Below are 18,918 nucleotides of genomic sequence, written 5' to 3'. Positions count from 1 at the left end.
CTGTTTTAACTTCCAATTGGAAACAGAAAAACAATGGGCACTTTGTGCCTCTACCTAATACCCATTTGCCTGACTTTCATTTGGTCTGAAGTCACAATTTAAAGGCAATCATTTGTGGGTAGCTTGTGATCTCAAAGATAACCATGAGTATAAGAATTTAAGAGAAATATTGGCCACTCATTAAGTAGAGACATTCAGTTTCACGTGAGAAAATAATTTTAAGTATGATTTTTCAAACTCTGGCTCATCAAGCCCACAGGTATACAATTAAGCAGTTTAACATTATAATTTGACCAATTTAAAAGGTAAGGTATTCATCTACTTAAGGTATTTCTAGGGCCGCCTATCACCACAGAATCCAAATATTATCGTTTTAAAATATTTAAATTCCTTTGATTCTAAAGTTTGAGTCACTAAATCTGGGAACTCCAGTAGCTTTAGTTTAGGTAGGACCTACAATGTTTTAGGCTCCTCTCTTGCAAAGACAGACCATCAGGCAGCTGAGGGAGTCCAAGCGGCACTATTCTCAGGGTTATGCAGATACCACTACCAACGCTTGTGCTCCAAAGAAAGTGACATTAACCAAGTAGAGTAACAAGCAATTAACATTAAGCAAAAATGTAATTTCACTGAAACCACGAGGGAAAGCATTTGCCAGAAAAGAAGATCAATACGGACATTTTCTAGCTTCAAAGAGGATATTACAAATGAGAGTGAGAGAAAGATAAAAATGTAATACTGTAAAGTATTTGGAGGTGGCCCATCATGGTCAAAACAGTCACTTGGAACCAGCTTGAGAACCCTTCGCTCATGCTCTGACAATTTTTCCTGACACACACACGGTTGTCACACTGCCATTGGGTGTACAAGTTATTATAGCAATCACAAGTTCAAGCATTTAGCATATGGACCAATGCCACCGAAATGAGCAAGAGGACAATTCCCTATCACTCGAATTAGAAACATGGACCATTGAAAGAAAGAAGGAAAAAACTGAAACAAGAAGGAAAGCTTCCAGTTTCAGTCTCCAGATATCTTATTAATAAGGTTCAAGGAGAGCCAGTGAGAACTGACATGAGGATTCTTGGACCTGTTTTCACTCAACCTTCCAAGCACCTCGCTCCTGTCTTAGTACAGAGACAGACAGACTTTGGGGCTTTATTTTAAAAGGAGAGATCCTCTTGTGTATTTTTGCACATGCATTGGCTAGATAGGCACTCAGTCATCTGTGCATGTAAATACATGAACCTGCAAACTCAAAAAATGTAGGTCCTAAACAAGGCAACTGAGGTTTAGGCTACAAATATACTACTCTTTCCTAGCCAGGTCTCATGGTGTAGACAGGATTTTCATATTTTCAGTTTCAAGCAAAGTTTTCCAGTTCTGTCTCATATCAATCAGCAGAAGTCAGAGAGTAAAGAATCTTTAAAACTTGGACTCATATTTGTGTCTTGATGATCCTCAAGGCTCAGGCTTTTATATTTACTTTTAATGATTCATTTTAAAACAATTTAATTTCTTCCGATGCAATGGCCACAACTCAGCAATCCAACTTCTGATGTCCTGTTCAGATACGAACAACATGGATAACAGTGCACAACTTAGCTTGCAATCACTGGGGAAAATAAAACAAGCAACTATTCCTGTCCTTGGTGGGAATGACAGTTTGCTAGGAATGTGGCACAGAATCCACACCAAACCATCAGGAGAGACCATTTAACTCCCCTGCTACTGTATCCACTGATCATTATACCCAGATATCTTTATGTTTAGAACAGTATTTAGGAGACAGCATTATCTGGTAAGAACTGGGTAGGTTTTCATAGAATACAGCATCATAGGACTGGAAGGGTCCTCAAGAGGTCTTCTAGTCCAGTCCCCTGCATTCAAGGAAGGACTAAGTATTATCTAGACCATCCCTGATGGGTGTTTGTCTTGAGTTGTTATATCTAATATCTCCCCTGATGCTACACCAGCTGGGGAACTGAGAATCAAATCACTGACTTGGAAATATGCCCTGCTTTGAATTTTTGTGTAGAGAGATTATTAGGCACTTGTGGCTTTTTGGGATAGCAAGAAGGGATCCTTGTTAAAAACAACTGGATTTGCTTCCCTAGGACTTGGCTTTATCTCATGCTGTTTGTTAAAAAGTGTAAATAAAGCGTAATAAGTACTTCAAAAGATTTCCAGCCATCAACCAAAATGGCTATGTCCTTGGGGCCAAATGCCTAGAGGCAGCATGCTTGGTGTGTACAGAATCCCATAGTTCAGAACAGTACACACTGTTTGCATAATCCAGCTGATTCAAATTAAACCCAGACAAATCAAGGTCATTTTAATTAGCCCAGAAAGGTTGCTGCATAACACTTTAATGGGGCAATGCTCACTTCCCCTCAAACACTCGCAGGACAGATTCTCTTGCATGTTACTATATTCTGGTCTCCCTGCTAAATCCCTACGTAGCGTAAATAATGTCCAGAATGCTGCAGCCAGATTAACTACATGCACATCACAGTAGCACACCACTCACTACTACACTGACTCCCACGTGATGGAAGCCGGGCATGCAATCTTGAACCACAAGGCTTAGAGAACTTGCAGGTCTTTCACATGGCCAATATACTGCTTCCTTATTCCTTTCGGCATGTTTTCAGTGACTGAGGCCAAAGTTGCTAGCAGTCCCATCTTGAGGGAAAAGGTTAATAACCTTCTTGGTAAACCATAAATTTGCAATGCTATGTCTGGAACACAGGGCACACTTATTCTCTAAGCTCTGAACTCAGCGGGTTTCTTCTTTTTAGTTCTTCTCCTCCTTTCCCCCGTATTCTAGCAACTCCACCTCTGAAAGGCCTTGAATTTGATCTCTTTTGGGACCATCCTGGAGTCCAGAGAAATTCACTAGAGAGCAAAAGGGATGCAATGTAATAACCTTGGGACCAAAGGTTTCGAAGCACCTAAAGATACATAAAGGCACCTAGGTGCTTAACTCCCATTGATTTAAATGGGAGCTCATTAGGTGCCTATCTGTATCTTTAGGCACCTAAATACCTTTAAAAATCTGTCCCTTGCTGACCTGGGAGTGAAGGACCAAGTTCTGCTCCTCTCTGTAAGAGCAAGTTGTACTGGCAACAGCCCAGTGACATTCCTTGTACATTTCTTGAGTACTTGAGGCCTAAATCCTAAGAAGCACGCCTCTACCAACAGTTCCCACACTCAGTCACCTTATTCGACATCGCAGTACAGTATTTTCCTACATATGGAGTAAGAAAACGGCTCTCAGAGACAGTGGGGTGCTAACTGATGGCTGTTAGAATTAATTATAAATGACTCATTAAAAGGCCATCTCGCAGAGTTAATAACTTATGATACAAATGCACCTGGAGCAAGGAGGGATAACCACACCTACTTCAGAAAGTTACTAACTACACAACTCTTTTGCAAATTAGCTCATTTCCCCCAGTCAGAAACTGTTACAGTAGCAAATATGCTCACTGATGGACCAACTCAGAGAGGTTCACCAGAGGAGAGAGAAATATTCCACTCAGTTCCCCACCTAACACAAAGGCAGAGAATATACAGCAGTCTGGAGAATAGCTTTACATCTCCTCCAAGACAGTCATGTCAGACCTTGGCTATGATCTTTCCAAGTGAGAACACACTCTCAGACCTTAAGTCACGACTCTACACACCAGCTCTGCAGGATTTCTATGCAAATCAATGCCACCATCTCCATCAACAGCCCTGCCATAAATAGAGTATGATAGCAGAGGGATTAACTTAGATTTAAAATACAGCACAGCAGCAGTTGCTATGTTGAGAGAGGGTAACTAGGAAATGCAGTAAACTCTCCCATTTTCCTGTATCCTTGGAACTCACACCTCAAAGTCACAAGGAGGGACAGCTGAGCAGTTTCGAGTTTTATTTCTCAGAGCCGTACTTGATCTGTGTTGGCTGAAGTTACAAGGGAAGGTAGTGTATAGACCAAATCCATTATCTCCCCACTGTTGTCAACAGCAACTTGGCTTTTCAAAGGGTCTCCAGTAAACCTGGTGCATGGCAAATTTAGAGAACCATGACACCTCCCACCTCCCCCACTTTAGTACAAAGACAGACTCACCTTAAAATCTGTATTATTGATGTACTCAAACACCAAAGCTGGGGTCTTTGACTGCAACAGAGAAAGATGAATGGTTTAGCCATCTTCCTGCAAGAGCAGTACCTTCTGCCCTTTCTGAGCCCCAGAATTTCCGACTGACAAAAAACACTTGCATTTACTTTCCTTCCCCAAGCTTCTGCCCACTGTTATGCCCCACACAACAGGGTAAGAACACAATCCCCGCTCTGCCACCGAAGTGCGCTGGAGCAAACCATGCTTACTACTCAGACAGCAAGCATCAGCTAGGCATTTCCCACCACGCTTTCCCCCCTCCAGCTTGTTGATCACAGATAGCACAAGATGTTAGTGCACAGCAATGTGAAATGTATCTCCTCACAGCTGAGTTGATAAGTGAAATTGTATCATTCTCTTGCTAATACTTAGAACTTGCTAATCATTTTCTCTTGTAGTTGTCAATAAACTAGAAGGTCATGTGACCCCGCCCAACAACCCCTTCCCTTGTCATCCCCCAACGAACAAAGAATTCATTCTGGGAAAGGGGCAAACGTAGCATCTAAACAACAAACCAGACCAAACAAGAGAAATATTATTTAGGAAGGAAGGAAGAGGAAATAAGCAGTAAGCCGTTAGGTAGGAAGACAACAAGATGTAACCAAGTGGGAGGATGAGCATCTGCTATCAATTCACCTGGACAAATCTTACCATTGTTTAAGCCACAAGTGGCCATGACGCAGAGATGGCACATGTGAGAGAGAGGCACGTTCGAGTCACCAAGCTTTCCCCCCCACCAATCAATTCAAGAGGCATCATTAGATACAGAAAGGGAATCAAGGATTTTGGCGTACAGGGAAGATTACCAGGTCACCCAAATCAAAGTATTCTCAAAAGAACCTAAAAACCCAACACTGCTCTTCAGTGAGGGAAGATGTAAAAAGCAAGATGAAGGCTAAGATGACAAGACAACCAGCAACAAACAGGAGTTTTGCACTTGAAACATGTATTTCCATCAATTACCCTACAGACTACAGCTCAAGACAAGCCCAGCACACAAGATACCTCAGGACATACTGATACCTACCACTGGATCCTTGACAGTGTCAATCAGCTTAATGATGTTGGTGCCACCTCGCAGATTCTCCAGGATCTTAACCTCTCGTTTTATCTTCTTTTTCTTCACTGGCTTAAATACACAAAAGTGATTAGAAGTGAGACCCTTTCAGAAGATACCACCAGTTCTCATCCAGTGATTTATAGTGGACTGGACTACTTCCCTCCTCTTGGCGGAGGGCAAGTGAGAACACTCCTAGCTGCAAGAAGGCAGCAGCTTTCAGAAAGGGCTGACACAGGGCAGACAGGCACCTCAAACAGCCAATTCTCTGTTGTCAGGATGGGTTACTTTTCCGTTACATGCAATGGCAGGGCACTTTACAGACAAAACCAGCCACAAGTACTGTGGTCATCACCAAGTCTAAAAGCGCTTGAAAACCACCCAACACGGAAAAGGTTAAGAGTTAGCTGTTATGCATTATTGCATTTATTATCACATGATAAATATGGCGGATGCTGTACCACAGCCTGTGTTTACTGGTTTAACACGTGGTTTTTTTAGTTCTACAGCTGTGCTGTTCTTATTTCTTCGGGAAGTAACTTACCTTGAGTCATCCTTCAGTTAGTTAATTTGCTGAAATTCCAGGTATCAACATTGATGAAGCAGTTTAGACATTTAAGTGTATAATTACACACCATATAATCCTTCAACTACCCCAGGGAGTGCGAACACGCAGTAAAACTGCACCTGGCGACAGGTTATTGCTTTTATACACACTTCAAAACACCCTTACAATTTTTTTTAAACTGTCGTAAACTTGTCTTCAAACATACACACTCCAAAAACCTCTTTTTGGGAGTAAACTTTATGAAGGAGGGTTCTTATCAAATAAAACGTTTTTTTCCCCAACCAGACTGATCAGCTGCCCATTCCATATAAAGATTCATAGATACTAAGGTCAGAAGGGACCATTATGATCATCTAGTCCGACCTCCTGCACAACGCAGGCCACAGAATCTCACCCTCCCACTCCTGCGAAAAACCTCTTACCTATGAAGTCCTCAAATAGTGGTTTAAAGACTTCAAGGAACAGAGAATCCTCCAGCAAGTGACCCGTGCCCCATGCTACAGAGGAAGGGGGAAAACCTCCAGGGCCTCTTCCAATCTGCCCTGGAGGAAAATTCCTTCCCAACCCCAAATATGGCGATCAGCTAAACCCTGAGCATATGGGCAAGATTCACCAGCCAGATACCCAGGAAAGAATTCTCTGTAGTAACTCAGATCCCACCCCATCTAACATCCCATCACAGGCCATTGGGCCTATTTACCATGAATATTTAAAGATCAATTAATTACCAAAATCATGTTATCCCATCATACCATCTCTTCCATAAACTTATCGAGTTTAATCTTAAAGCCAGACAGGTCTTTCGCCCCACTGCTTCCCTTGGAAGGCTATTCCAAAACTTCACTCCTCTGATGGTTAGAAACCTTCGTCTAATTTCAAGTCTAAACTTCCCGATGACCAGTTTATATCCATTTGTTCTTGTGTCCACATTGGTACTCAGCTTAAATAATTCCTCTCCGTCTCCGGTATTTATCTCTCTGATATATTTATAGAGAGCAATCATATCTCCCCTCAGCCTTCTTTTAGTTAGGCTAAACAATTTACATAACTCAGCATAAGGGGAGTTAATGTTGTTGACTCCCTATTCCTGCACCTGCTTGGAGGAAAAAGCAGCGCAGCAAGAAAGATTTTAAGACAATGGCTACGAACAATGGTTCATGGGCCACGAGCGATCTGCAGACGGAGCCATGGAGAACCACAGTGAGGTACTAAGAAGGGATTTAAGTTCATGAAAAGCACTCTCTCCTACTCACATACTGCTGTCCCCCCCCCAAAAAAAAAAAAAAAAAAAATGGTTTGTAGAATGAGAAACTTTAGAGACTCACCATTGTATCATTGAATTGAAAAACGTTCCTTTTTCATTTTGGCTGCCTCGTGAAGCACTGAAAGTTAAAGATCCTTGAGAGGCTTTTAAAGTCTCTAAGAGCTTTCAATTTAAAAACAAAAGTCACAAAAACCCCTTACTCACAGGTATGAACACTAACCCCCCCATCAGATCCTGCCTATAATAAAGAGCATATCATAAACACAAACCAACGAACTCTCAGTAAACAGACTGCTCAAAAAGCAAGAAAGCCAAAGGAAAAAACTGAAGTTTCAGTTAACAGACTCCCATTAAATAGGTTATATTTAAAATCTACATTAAGAAAACATTAAAGTGGGACTGTTAAGCACCCACAAATTAGGAGAGGAAAGTTAATATCACCTTAACTCTACCCCCTTGTGAATACACACTACTATACAGTTAGTCATGATCTCAAACTCTCTCTCAAATTAAGTCATTTTAGGCTTTTGGAAAGATAAAATGCCATACAGTAACTAGCCAAATATTCACACAGCCAGAACACTGTGGCCTGAACACCTTAGGGAGGATCTGGCCAGCTTTGCAAGATGCGCAGTGAACGAGGCAAGGGCTTCTGCGTAGCCCTTTAGTTCACTGTGAACCTATAGTATGCAATTAAGTTTTAGATACAGGCATGCTGCATATCCCACCTTCAAAGAGTTAAAATATCATCCTATCTTTACTGCATGTACACAGAGAAAAAGAGTCAGGTCTCAAGTTGGTCAAATCAAAACAAACCCCGTTTTCACCAGAATTCTCCAAAGCCACTATCCCTCAATAAGGGCTATTTCTCTACCAGATTATGTTTTGTTTTCACTCTCCAACCATTTTAGCTTTAGAGCTGTTCCGAAAGCATTACAACTGCATTTATTTACATTACGGAGCAAGTATCTCCTCTCTCATATGCTGTCAAACACGGCTGAACCATTTTAACTCAAACTTTCCAAAACAGGTCATCTTCCAACAGACACCAAGGTTAGAAATTTTCCAACTCAAAAGGTGAAAGTTGCAGAAAAGATACAAACTACTGAAAACATGGGTTTACTATGGGAACAATTAAGCAAAGCCTCACAGATACCACTTACTGAGGCTCCCATAACACATGAATTGCAGCACAAGATATAATGCAATTTTATACGGTTGCATCATGCCCATCAGTTACAAGAGTCAATCAGGGCCGTGGCCCATCACCACTCTCCAGTGTCCAATGGAGAGAGGACAATGGAAGGCAAGAGTCACACAGGTAGCAATGACAGAACTGGAACGTCTGCGGCAGGAGGGGAAGGGAGCAGTCGCCTGTGTGTGTTATGAACCCAGCACTGTAATCAGTGAGGGAGGGTTGGTTGTTTTCTAAGCCACCAGGGAGAGGTTTTATTATGGAACTATAATTCTGTCCATATCAGAATGGACATGTAAACCTTCTAGCTTTGTTCCCGTGGTTTGATCATCACCAAAAGGCCAAGATGGAATTAAAGGCACATAGATAAATCCAGTTACTGGATGCACACCCAGTGTTGCTAGTAACTGAAAGAACTAACTAGGTTGCCACTCCATCCTCAGCACAAGCCCATTAAACCTGGCCACCAACGAAGTCTCAGAACTCTGCGTGAGCTGCTCTGTCACACATGCTGCAATATCTAGGCCCAGCCAGGAAGCTGAAGAGGCATCCTTAACTTGTCAAAAGGACAAAAATGATGCCATTTGAAGTGCTGTTGTAGTGGTGTTGGTTCCAGGATATTAGAGAGACAAAATGGGTGAGGTAATATCTTTTAGCGGACCAACTTCTGTTGGGGAGAGAGATGAGCTTTCAAGCTACACAGAGCTCTCCTTCGGCTCAAAAGCTCGTCTCTCACCCACAGAAATTGGGCCAAAAGAAGATATTACCTCACCCTCCCTGTCTCTCTCTCTCAAGGTGATGTCAGACAGTTAACGTCTGTATTTCACGCCCTAGTCTAACAGGGGGGAGGAGTAAAACCCACTTTCCCCTTCCACTGTACTAACTCCAAGGCCCTTAGCACCAGCGTAGGCAGAGGTACTGTGCTTCCTCCATCCTGAACGTTTTAGTTCTTCATGACAGCAGCAATGACCACTCCAGTTAATCATGAAGAAAGGTTTCTATTCTAACCCACTTTTCAATTACTCATACATGTCCCAGCATTTTGCCTTTTGTCATGAAAATCTCCAGGCTTGGTCTCTGGCTGAAAGTGGTTTTTCTTCTTTTCAAAATGTGAGCAAAAAACTGTTTGGCCGCTTTTCCGATCAAAGAGAGTGACTAAAATCTTTGTAGCTGAAATGCCAGCAGGTAGACGTTGAAGTCTGACAGGGTTATCGTTGTCCTTAAAAAGAAATCGTTTGGAGAGCTCTAGCAATAACTGGTTTCAACTTGACTGAGTTAGGGCCCTTTCAAAACTGCATGCAATGCATGTGCAGTTTATTTTTACTGCTATGCTCATGAAGCATGTAGCTAAGGCCAGACAACACACACAGCTAACTCAGCCAAGCACTTTACAAGGTGTGCGTGGACAGAGGCAAGGGCTCCACACAGCCCTGCAAACCTGAGCAGGTCTCTCCCCCCCACAACCCTCCTGACAGCCAGGAGCTTCTACAGCAGCTGACCTGTTAAGGAGCACAGGAGGTAAACCCTGCTCTCGTACTCCTTGGCAATGCCATAGCTGGGGTATACTATACTAATGTAAGCCTGCCCTGCTTAGCATTATTTAAAGTTAGATGGGAGAGGGCTCTCTGCTTGATACCTTATCAAATGATTGGCCCAGAGCCATTCTGCCAGTATTTAGCCAAACTGTCAGGATTATGGCATTTTTGTCTATCATTTCTCCTTTATAAAAAGGATGCTCTAGGAAGTTCCACTAAGTACTACATTAGGGGAATAGAAGGGTTGCACAGTTAATGTTCAAGGGTCAGGAGCAGCCAGCCTGAAGGTCACATGTAACTTTCCCTCAACCCCCTTGTACGCATGCATTATGGTCACGCTCTCATAGACATCATACAGTTTTCTCCTACAACCTTAAATATCTGCGTACCCTCTGACTGCCATGGTACTAGCCTCATAATGCCAAACAAAGCCCATCTCAGCCCTTTAGCTGAAGAGTACACAAACTGGACATAATACCGGATGTTTCCTTGTATATGCAGGGCACCTCACTTAACAGCTAAGGCAGGGCGACACTTCCAAGTTTCATAGTATAACTATTCTAGGTAGAGATGTGATCCCCCCCCCCCCCCCATTCTCTTTCTATTTTTTTAACTGAAATAGCTATACTGGTAAAAGCCCTATTTATACCAGTATAAAGGTGCCTTAGATCGCGATCGTGATTCTTCCTCTTGTACAGGAATACCTATTACCAGTGTAAAGCATCTTTATACTAATGTAAGTGTGTCCCTGCCGGGTGCTGCATTTGTACTACTTTAATGACATCAGTATAGTCAAAGCAGCACAACCTTCTAGTGCAAATAAGGCCTCACTTTTGTAGGTAACTGCCTCCTCTCCCAAACTGCATCTACACAGAGAGGTACTGAGGACTGAAAACAAAATGTGCAGTGCATGTCTGCTGACCACATTTAACAAACATACCTTAGAGACAAGGTTACATATAGGAAGCCAGATTATGACAAAGACAGGGTACATACGTGAGAATGAAAAATACATAAGCTGCAGCCTGTGTATCTAGAACTGTAGAGAATACTGTTTAGGAGAATTATCCTGGGCATGCAATTAAAGCCTTATTATAACAGATCTGAGATTGCACATGCAACTTTCATCACTCAAGGCGGGAAGTGACAACGTTAATCAGGCAAACTAATATTTTCAACCTTTAAAAAAAACGGAATATTCTTTTTTTCACCAAATCCTATCGGCACATGCCGTAATGATTCCAATGAATCAGTAAGCAAATCTTGGTGTGCAGAGTCCAGCCTCAGAAGAACTTGCCTAGTATCCATATGACAATGTTTAATAAGTAGATTGTACTAAAGGTCTGTTTATAGCTAACAATTGTTACCAAGGGTGTTATTATAACCAACCTACTAAGCACAACATTGATTGCTCAACAGGGAAAATGGCTTCAGGACAGCTGAATTTATTTTGTCATTAGCAAATGTTAGCTGGAAAACTAAGTAATACAGATTTAAAGCAGTTGTGAAAATGAACATTTGTTTTAACAATTTGTGCCTTCACTGTCTTGCAAAATGTCCTTTACAAAAAAGTTTAAAAGAAAACTCCCAAGAACAGCAAAGAGGAGAAAAAAAGCATCTGAAAATGCTAAATTGTTTTTGCCTTCATAATTCTCTTCTCCCACCCTCTAAAGTTGCATACCGGTAGCATTCATCCTTTCAGCTGAAGGATGGATGGACAGGGCTCCATCCGGGATACTTCAAGACTGCTGCACTTGAGATATTCAGGACCCAAACCTGGATCCTCCTTCCTGGACCAGCTTAACAGAACTTATTTACCAAGGTTCTGTCCAATGCCAGCGTGAACAGACTGATTACACGCCCACTTTGCCAACACCCGGCTATGAACTCTCTCCTAGTTCTTAACTAACCAATTGACCATGTTGTATGATAAATCAGTAGCTGTTTGGTGCAACTGAGTGACATCTTTGTATTACCACTTTAAATCAAGTACACAATTTTAATCAGTCACAATGCCATTCAAAAATGGGACTCTGGCAACAGAATAAGCTTTAAACCGCACAAGGCTAACATCAGAGATTGCTCCACCGCCTGTGTATTTCATAGTTTCTCTGGGTGTTTTTGCTAAACATCAGTGATGTGTTTAAATGAGTGTTGTGGAATATGCAACAGGCAGACGCTTTGGGCCAAGAGAAAGGAGGCACTTCTTCACAGCACAATTGAAAGAGTAGAGGGGAAGGCACAGAACTACCAGGAATATGCTTTGGTACAAGCTCAGTTTTTAGGATGGAGATGGTGACTGAGTCAAAAGCTGCAGCCGTGAGGAACCAGTGACACATCTGATCCTACTCCAGGCTCTCTTCTTCACACCAATACGAAAGTCATTTAAGTGTCTTAAAGTTAGTTTCTTCAAAAAGGCTTATAAAGACTCTAGCCTTCAAAGAAAATCATACAGTGGTTCTCAGAGAATCTAACAAAACAAGACAGATAAGGAGGTTTTCATCCTACTGAGAGGATATGACAACCAAAAAGGATGATAAAATATAATACTGTACAGTAGTCTGTAGTGCCCGCTCATCAAAACCGCTGCTTAAAGGTAGCTTTGGATAGGCCCCTCCTCCCCAGTAACTCTGATGGGGGGGAACGGACCAAACTGTCACACTGCAATTAGGCGTAGGAGCTAATGCAGCAGCTCCAGGGTTGAAAGCACCAAAACGAGCAAGAGAACAATTCCATTCTCACTAGAAACGCAAGCCCTTACACTTCATCATTCAATTTCTCCGCTTTTTATTGCAGCCCTTCCCTAGCCTTCATGCGCGTGCTGCCGATTCAGACTGTAAACGCCTCAGGGGAAGAATCTTCTCCCTTATGTGTCTGAAAACACACAGCGCACTGAACAAAATATACAAATCTAGAGAGAACAGAAGTGGGAAAAATCCTACAGATAGATGGATAGATACACACACAGTCACTGCCTTGGGCAGACACCAGTATTAGAGATAACAGGCACAAGAGAGAACTCAAACTCATAGGCTGTGAAAATCAACAAGGAAGTGACACTATAGAAGGTGTGCATTGGCAACTTTAACTAGAATGGTCCCAACTACTCCCATCTTTTCACTCATTTGTAACTTTCTCGAATTTTTAACTTTGAGGCTGCAATTTGCTATGCTTGTTGTTACCTTCAGAAAAGGGGAGGGCGGGCTCCCTGAGGTTTTAGGCAAAACAGATGAGCCATTTTCAGGCACAGAGGGATTGAAAAAAGTGTCCCGTCCCGTCCCCGATTAAGAAAAAATGACTGCAGCCAAGTTTTGGGAGTTTTTTTTAAATAGCTTTAGCAACTCAGCAGAAGGTGATGGAAAACTTGAAATTTGGCAGGTGTACAGCACGTAAATTGTAGATGGTCCTTTCCCTGGTCCAGTGAAAATCCAGTTTGACTGGGTTTGAGTTATGATGTTTAAAAAAAAATCAAATCAGACTTTGGACATCTGCACTGGATTATGTTAGATAACTCTGATATTCCATTGAGAATATGTATGCACATTACATAACGGGAACTGGCACCAAATAGATGATGCCCTGGTATTCCTTTGGCTGTGCAGCAGAATTTCAGGGCTCAATCCTTGGTCCGGCTGAGCTGTTCTTGGGATAGGACCTGAGTGGGAGGCAACAGTGGCCATGTGCCATCTTTGCATGTCTCTCGATCCTCAGATTGGCTTGGCCCTTCCCATAAAATTAGAGCATCCCTGAGGTTGTTCTAACTTCAATTGCTAATGCCCCCTCCCCACCCCCCCCCCCCCAAGAGGCAGTTACACGAGATGGAAATCACCGGAGCACAGCAGCACCCTGACCATACTCCCCTACACTGAAGGGCATGCCTTACACACCCTAAGCTGGCAGAGAGGTAGGTACATCACCCAAAAAATACTCCATACTAGGAAAACCCTCAGTAGCCTGGTTCATAGGTGGTGCCTGTTTCGGGTGGCCTTACAGATTCTTTGCACCACTGGAAGAGTGCAAAGGCCAAGCAAGTGGACCTCACTTTTAACAGCTGATTGCTGTGGAATGTGATCTCTGAAAGTGCACATGGGACAAGGCAAGGGTTTCCGACTCACTGACTGTACATATTGTGCACAACAGAGCATTTATTTGTTGTCGCGCTACAGTGGGATCTGGAGGAACTTGCTTTCTTCGTTTGCTTAAAATAAAACACACACACACTTGGGATGTTTCATACAAAAACGTTACATTAAAAGAGCATTAAGGTTGGCAAGTGAAGCACTCAAAAGTCAGGAAGTGACAAAGTTAAGGTTGCCGGCACAGTCTTGTGCAGATGCACTATGACAATATCTAATGACATGCTCACAGTGCATGACGCAAGGTTTTGTAGTGAAATAGGATATGGTCCAGAGCATCCTGCCTTATTCACCACAGTTGTATGGTGTGTCCTGAAATGAAGTTGGAGCCTGCAGCATCCTGCCCTCATTCACTGTAAAAGCTGTTTGGCATGTACCAAATGAGGCAAGAGGCTATGGGAGAAGAATGGTTAAGGCAGAGGACTGGGACTTAGGAAATCTAGGCTGTATTCTTGCCTCTTTCACAGACTTTCTGTGCGACTTCTGACAAGTCTCTCTCTCTCCCCACCCCACCCCCTCTGTAGCTCAGTTTTGCATCTGAGAAACCACGATAAAACTTCCTGATATCACAGGGGTGAGGTCAGGAACTCAGCCATTACGGTGGTAAGAGCCACAGAAAAGCCTATAAAGAACACATCAGTGCAGTGTGGCATGCAGCAGATAAGACATGGGGCTGTATTGAACAGTGACGGTAAAAATATTGAACACCTGTCTAGTTAACAGGTTTCAGAGTAGCAGCCGTGCTAGTCTGCATTCGCAAAAAGAACAGGAGGACTTGTGGTGCCTTAGAGACTAACCCATTTATTTGAGCATAAGCTTTCGTGAACTACAGCATCCGATGAAGTGAGCTGTAGCCCACGAAAGCTTATGCTCAAATAAATGGGTTAGTCTCTAAGGTGCCCCAAGTCCTCCTGTTCTTTTTGTCTAGTTCACGAAGCACTGTGTCAAGCTGCACACTGAACGAGGACTAGGAGAGCACCCCATTAGAGGGTGCAGCAATACATACAAACAGCTCTGCACTGCAGGAAATGTGACAAAAAATTAAGATGCTAAATAGGTTTATCCACCAGCAAGTGATTTTTTTAAGCCACACGCACATGTTAAATTTAATTTTTCCTTTCACAGACGAGAGGCTGAATTCTGAGGGCCAGAAAGAGGCATCCTATTTACTAAAACTCAAGAATACACAAATAGGCTTATTATTACAGACGTAGTGACAGGAAACTAAGTAATCCATGTAGATCAGATTGTGACGTATTATCTACACGTGCTATGATTTTGCACCACACACAAGGTGGCAATCTGAAAGTTGCCTTTTACTGATCCAGTTTCCACTTTGAAGAAAGCTCATCTTTATCTTCCTGTATTTCCTGCTTTCACAATGTGACTCCAGGAATGCTGTTTACACACGGAAGTGAACAATGTCAGCCTGAGGCCTAAGGACAGCACAACACACTGACAGTTCAATCTCACTTCCAGGCCCAGCAGACACTAGGTGCATTGCTGGAGCAGCACACTCAGACCCTGGGGAGAGGGAACGCCTTGCCTTGCTCAAATGACTCTCTCCAACTGACTCACAAGTGATGCTGACAGGCTCCCAAAATGGACATGGATCCAGTCTACAACAGGAAGAAGATATCATCCCACTGCAGGCCCTTTGGGCAGGAAGGGGGAGGAAGAGAGACAGGAAGATTTCAGAAGACCCTTTCCTCGCAGCAGTGGCTCACTGGCACCCATTTGCATATGGTGATACATGTGTTCTCCTGGCACTGGATCAGCCATCTGAAGGTCCACCACCAAAGCCGTAGGGTGGATTTGCCAGACTGGTGGTAAACAGAAGCATATGGTTTCCTGTGCTTAGTCTAGAGACATCTCTCCATATGACAATTATACTCTGGCTACCTTTTAATATTCTCTCTTTAAGTGCTGACTTTTGTGCCCTTAGAGTGACAAACAAATGCGTGGATCATGGCAGCAGCATTCAAAGGAGGGACAGGCCTGAACAGTAAACCAAAAAAATTCAGCTACAACATGCAAGCCTCACTTCTACATATGAATATACCGTCCAACTAGCCAACTGTTTGGTGTGGAGACGCTCACTGAAGATTCAGATCACTGCCACCTTAATTCTGAACCCCAATTAAGAAATCAGAGACCCTGGATGAGCAGACCACCTGGTCCTGAAGGAGAAAGGAAAGGAGCAGAGCCAATGTTAGCTGGCCAGCCACACAATCAGAGCAGCCTGGGCTACCAAGGGGATTTTGTTGGAGCAAACTCTGTCAGACCTAGTAGCCAATTCGCAGGCTGACAGATACATGCTGCTCTGCCAAAAAGAGCCATGCCTGCATGGCAGTTAGCTACTAGCCACAGCGGCTGAGGGGCCACTCCTTAAGTACAGCCAGCCTACCCCAACTGTAGCACTGAGGATTGATGCATGTCGGAGTTCTCAGCATTTCTAGTGTTGGAAGCAGGCTTCTGTACATTAGGAGGGAAAGCAAGAAAATGATGGTGGACAAAGACTGCAGCTGCCAACCACTGCAAAGCCAAAGCATTCTGTTAATTCATCAATCTCTTATTTCTCTCCCCTTTAATATCCTTCCTTAATCAGCTGAATGGTCTGCTGCTAAATAATGCAGTTATTGGTCCTTTCACAGGCTGAGCATGCTGCTTCCAGTGCTCGCAGATATCAGAAACTGCACTCCCCACATGCCACTATGGAGCACTTGGCTGTCCCAAACCATTAGGATTTTAATAGCTACCTCTGTAGTTGTGTCTTTAACGTGCCACTATCATGGGGATGTTACCAGATCAGAACATACCATGCAGTGAGCGATGGTAAACAAGTTTCCTCCTTTGCCTTGATTTTCAATTATGTTTACTACTAATGTTAAATATCCAGGAATTTGCTATCCAATATACTTTCTAGAGTACCAAGTCCAAGATTTAGTTTGCTTTCCCAGAAATCTATACAGCCTGGCTCTGTCACAGTTAAATGCCAATCATTTAAAGGTTAATGGAAGGATTCCCCCTCAAGGCTTCACATTACTGTTGACAGGACAGTTCACATGCCATTTTAGACAAACATTGCCAGATATTATTTACCAAGTGCAGACAGCACATCAGTCTCATTCAAACATCAGGACGCACAGCATTCCTGTCCCAAAGAGCTCACAGTCTCAATCTGACAAGCACCCCATGACTCCTACTACCCAGGGTGGGAGGGGAGAAAGATTAAAACATCACTACAGGACACAAGTTGAAAATGTGTTTCCAGAGATGTAATCCAGCACCCCAACATCAGAGGGGGCAGGGCTGAAACCCAGGTTTATGAGACACTGAATGAGACCTAAGACCTCTCCATGCCCCCCGAAAAACCTAGCAAGATGTCCCCTTCCCTACACTTTTCCAGCTCAAAAGAGACTAATGATCATCAACTGGACACTCACCTTGAGGATTTTCACAACCACTCTCTCGTTGTTGGTAATGTTTATGGCCTCAAAGACTTCGCTGTATTTTCCCCTGCCAAGTTTCCGAACCAGTTGGTAATCGTCCTGATTACTGTGGACAGCGAAAAGGAAAATAACTGACAGGCTACTGGGCTGGAATTCTCCTTCCTCCCTGCCCGATTAGCCCTTTGCATCCAAAGCACTTGGAGACAGCTCTGTGCATTAAGTGATCTGATTCCTGGTGAGGGGGCAGGCTTGAAACAGCTACATTCTGCAAACCCATCCTCAAACTAGTCTCTCTAGGCCCTCTCTAGGTTGAGAAAAGCCTTTGATCAAATAGGTCAGTTTGCAGCACAGGTGCCCACAACCATCTCCTCTCTGTCACACAGCCCCACAGAGAAGAGGGGAGGGGGCACTGTGACACCCACCCTCCCCCATTGAGCCTGCTCTCTCCCCAGCTTTTAATATCCTTCTCAGGAAGGAAGAGAGACTCTGGCAGCTCGGAGATCTCCACCCACCCCTGGGCATCTGCTCTCACCGAGTCTACTGCAAGGTTGTTTCTGGGGTGGGCTTCGCGGCAGGTTCCCCTAATGCAGATCCTTGGGGCGCACTCGGGACCAGACTCCACCACCCACCTGAAGATCTGGTCATGTGGGGGGGGCAGTTCCCATCCACCCCCCGGCCCTGTGTCTGGCAGAGGGGTGAAGGCTCCGCATATCGGGCTCCCCCTTGCCCCCGCTTCGGAGTGTGGGTGGCAGCAGCGGGGTCTCCCTGAGACAGGACTGGGGGGAGAATCTCCAGCCTGCGGGCCCCCCCCCCCGCCCACTCACCAGCTCCCAGAGCCCCAGCCACCACCTCACCCCAGGCCCTACCGCGGCGTCTCAGCCCAATCCCGCCACTGCAGCCTCCCGGTCCCCAGCGGCCCAGCCCCCCTGCTGCGGCCCAGCCCCCTCCCTCCAGTCCCCTGCGCCTCAGCCCAGCCCCCCCCCAGCCCGGCTCGGGGCGGGGGCCGCTTTACCCCCAGCTCGGGACGTGCGCCTCGTAGTCCCAGTACTCGCGGCTCCTCAGGCTGTTCACCTCGGCGTAGACCCGGGCCCTGCTGCCGGCGGCCGGGCCGGGCATGGCGGGGGCGAGCGGCGGGGGCGGCTGCAGGAGGCGGCGGCGGAGGGGGCCGGCGGGGCTGCCGAGGCGGGGCACGGAGCGCAGGAGGGCGGCGGCGGGGGGCAGCAGAGCCAGGCCGGCCCGGGGGGGGGGGAGCGGGGCGGGGGAGCCGGTCCCGGCCCGGCGGGGGGGGCGGGGCTGGCGGGCCGGGCTCCGGGTCCCGCGCGGTCTCTGCCCGAGGCCCGAACCCCAGCGGCGGCGGCGGCAGCCTGAGCCGGCCCCGAGCGCAGCGCAGCGAACCCGGAAAAGGGGCTGATCCGGCGGCCGCGGCCCAGCCAGCAAGAGAGTCTGCGGCGGAGACCGGCTGGGCGGGCGGGGCACAGCGACCCCTGCGGCCGGGCGGACTCCGCGCAGCCGCTCGCGCTCTATTGCTGCCGTGAGCCCCAGC

General features: G+C 45.0%; 1 protein-coding gene across 2 annotated transcripts in view; it reads right to left on the bottom strand.

The window, feature by feature from the left end:
* Window positions 1-18,524, bottom strand: part of CSNK2A2 (casein kinase 2 alpha 2) — a 34,949-nt gene extending 16,425 nt beyond the window's left edge. Inside the window, exons 1-4 of one of the 2 annotated variants that reach the window (XM_074968468.1) lie at window positions 18,388-18,524; window positions 17,370-17,481; window positions 5,196-5,297; window positions 4,118-4,168 (exon numbers count right to left, since the gene is read on the bottom strand). In XM_074968468.1, the coding sequence (XP_074824569.1) occupies window positions 4,118-4,168; window positions 5,196-5,297; window positions 17,370-17,481; window positions 18,388-18,491 (369 nt within the window). In that variant the 5' untranslated portion in view covers window positions 18,492-18,524. The remainder of the gene's footprint in view (window positions 1-4,117; window positions 4,169-5,195; window positions 5,298-17,369; window positions 17,482-18,387) is intronic. The other variant, XM_074968469.1, reaches the window with a different exon arrangement.
* Between the last annotated feature and the right edge of the window lie 394 nt (window positions 18,525-18,918).

Source organism: Natator depressus, chromosome 12, assembly GCF_965152275.1.
Source record: "Natator depressus isolate rNatDep1 chromosome 12, rNatDep2.hap1, whole genome shotgun sequence".
Classification (NCBI taxonomy): Eukaryota; Metazoa; Chordata; order Testudines; family Cheloniidae; genus Natator; species Natator depressus.
This window is presented reverse-complemented; position numbering and strand designations above follow the sequence as displayed.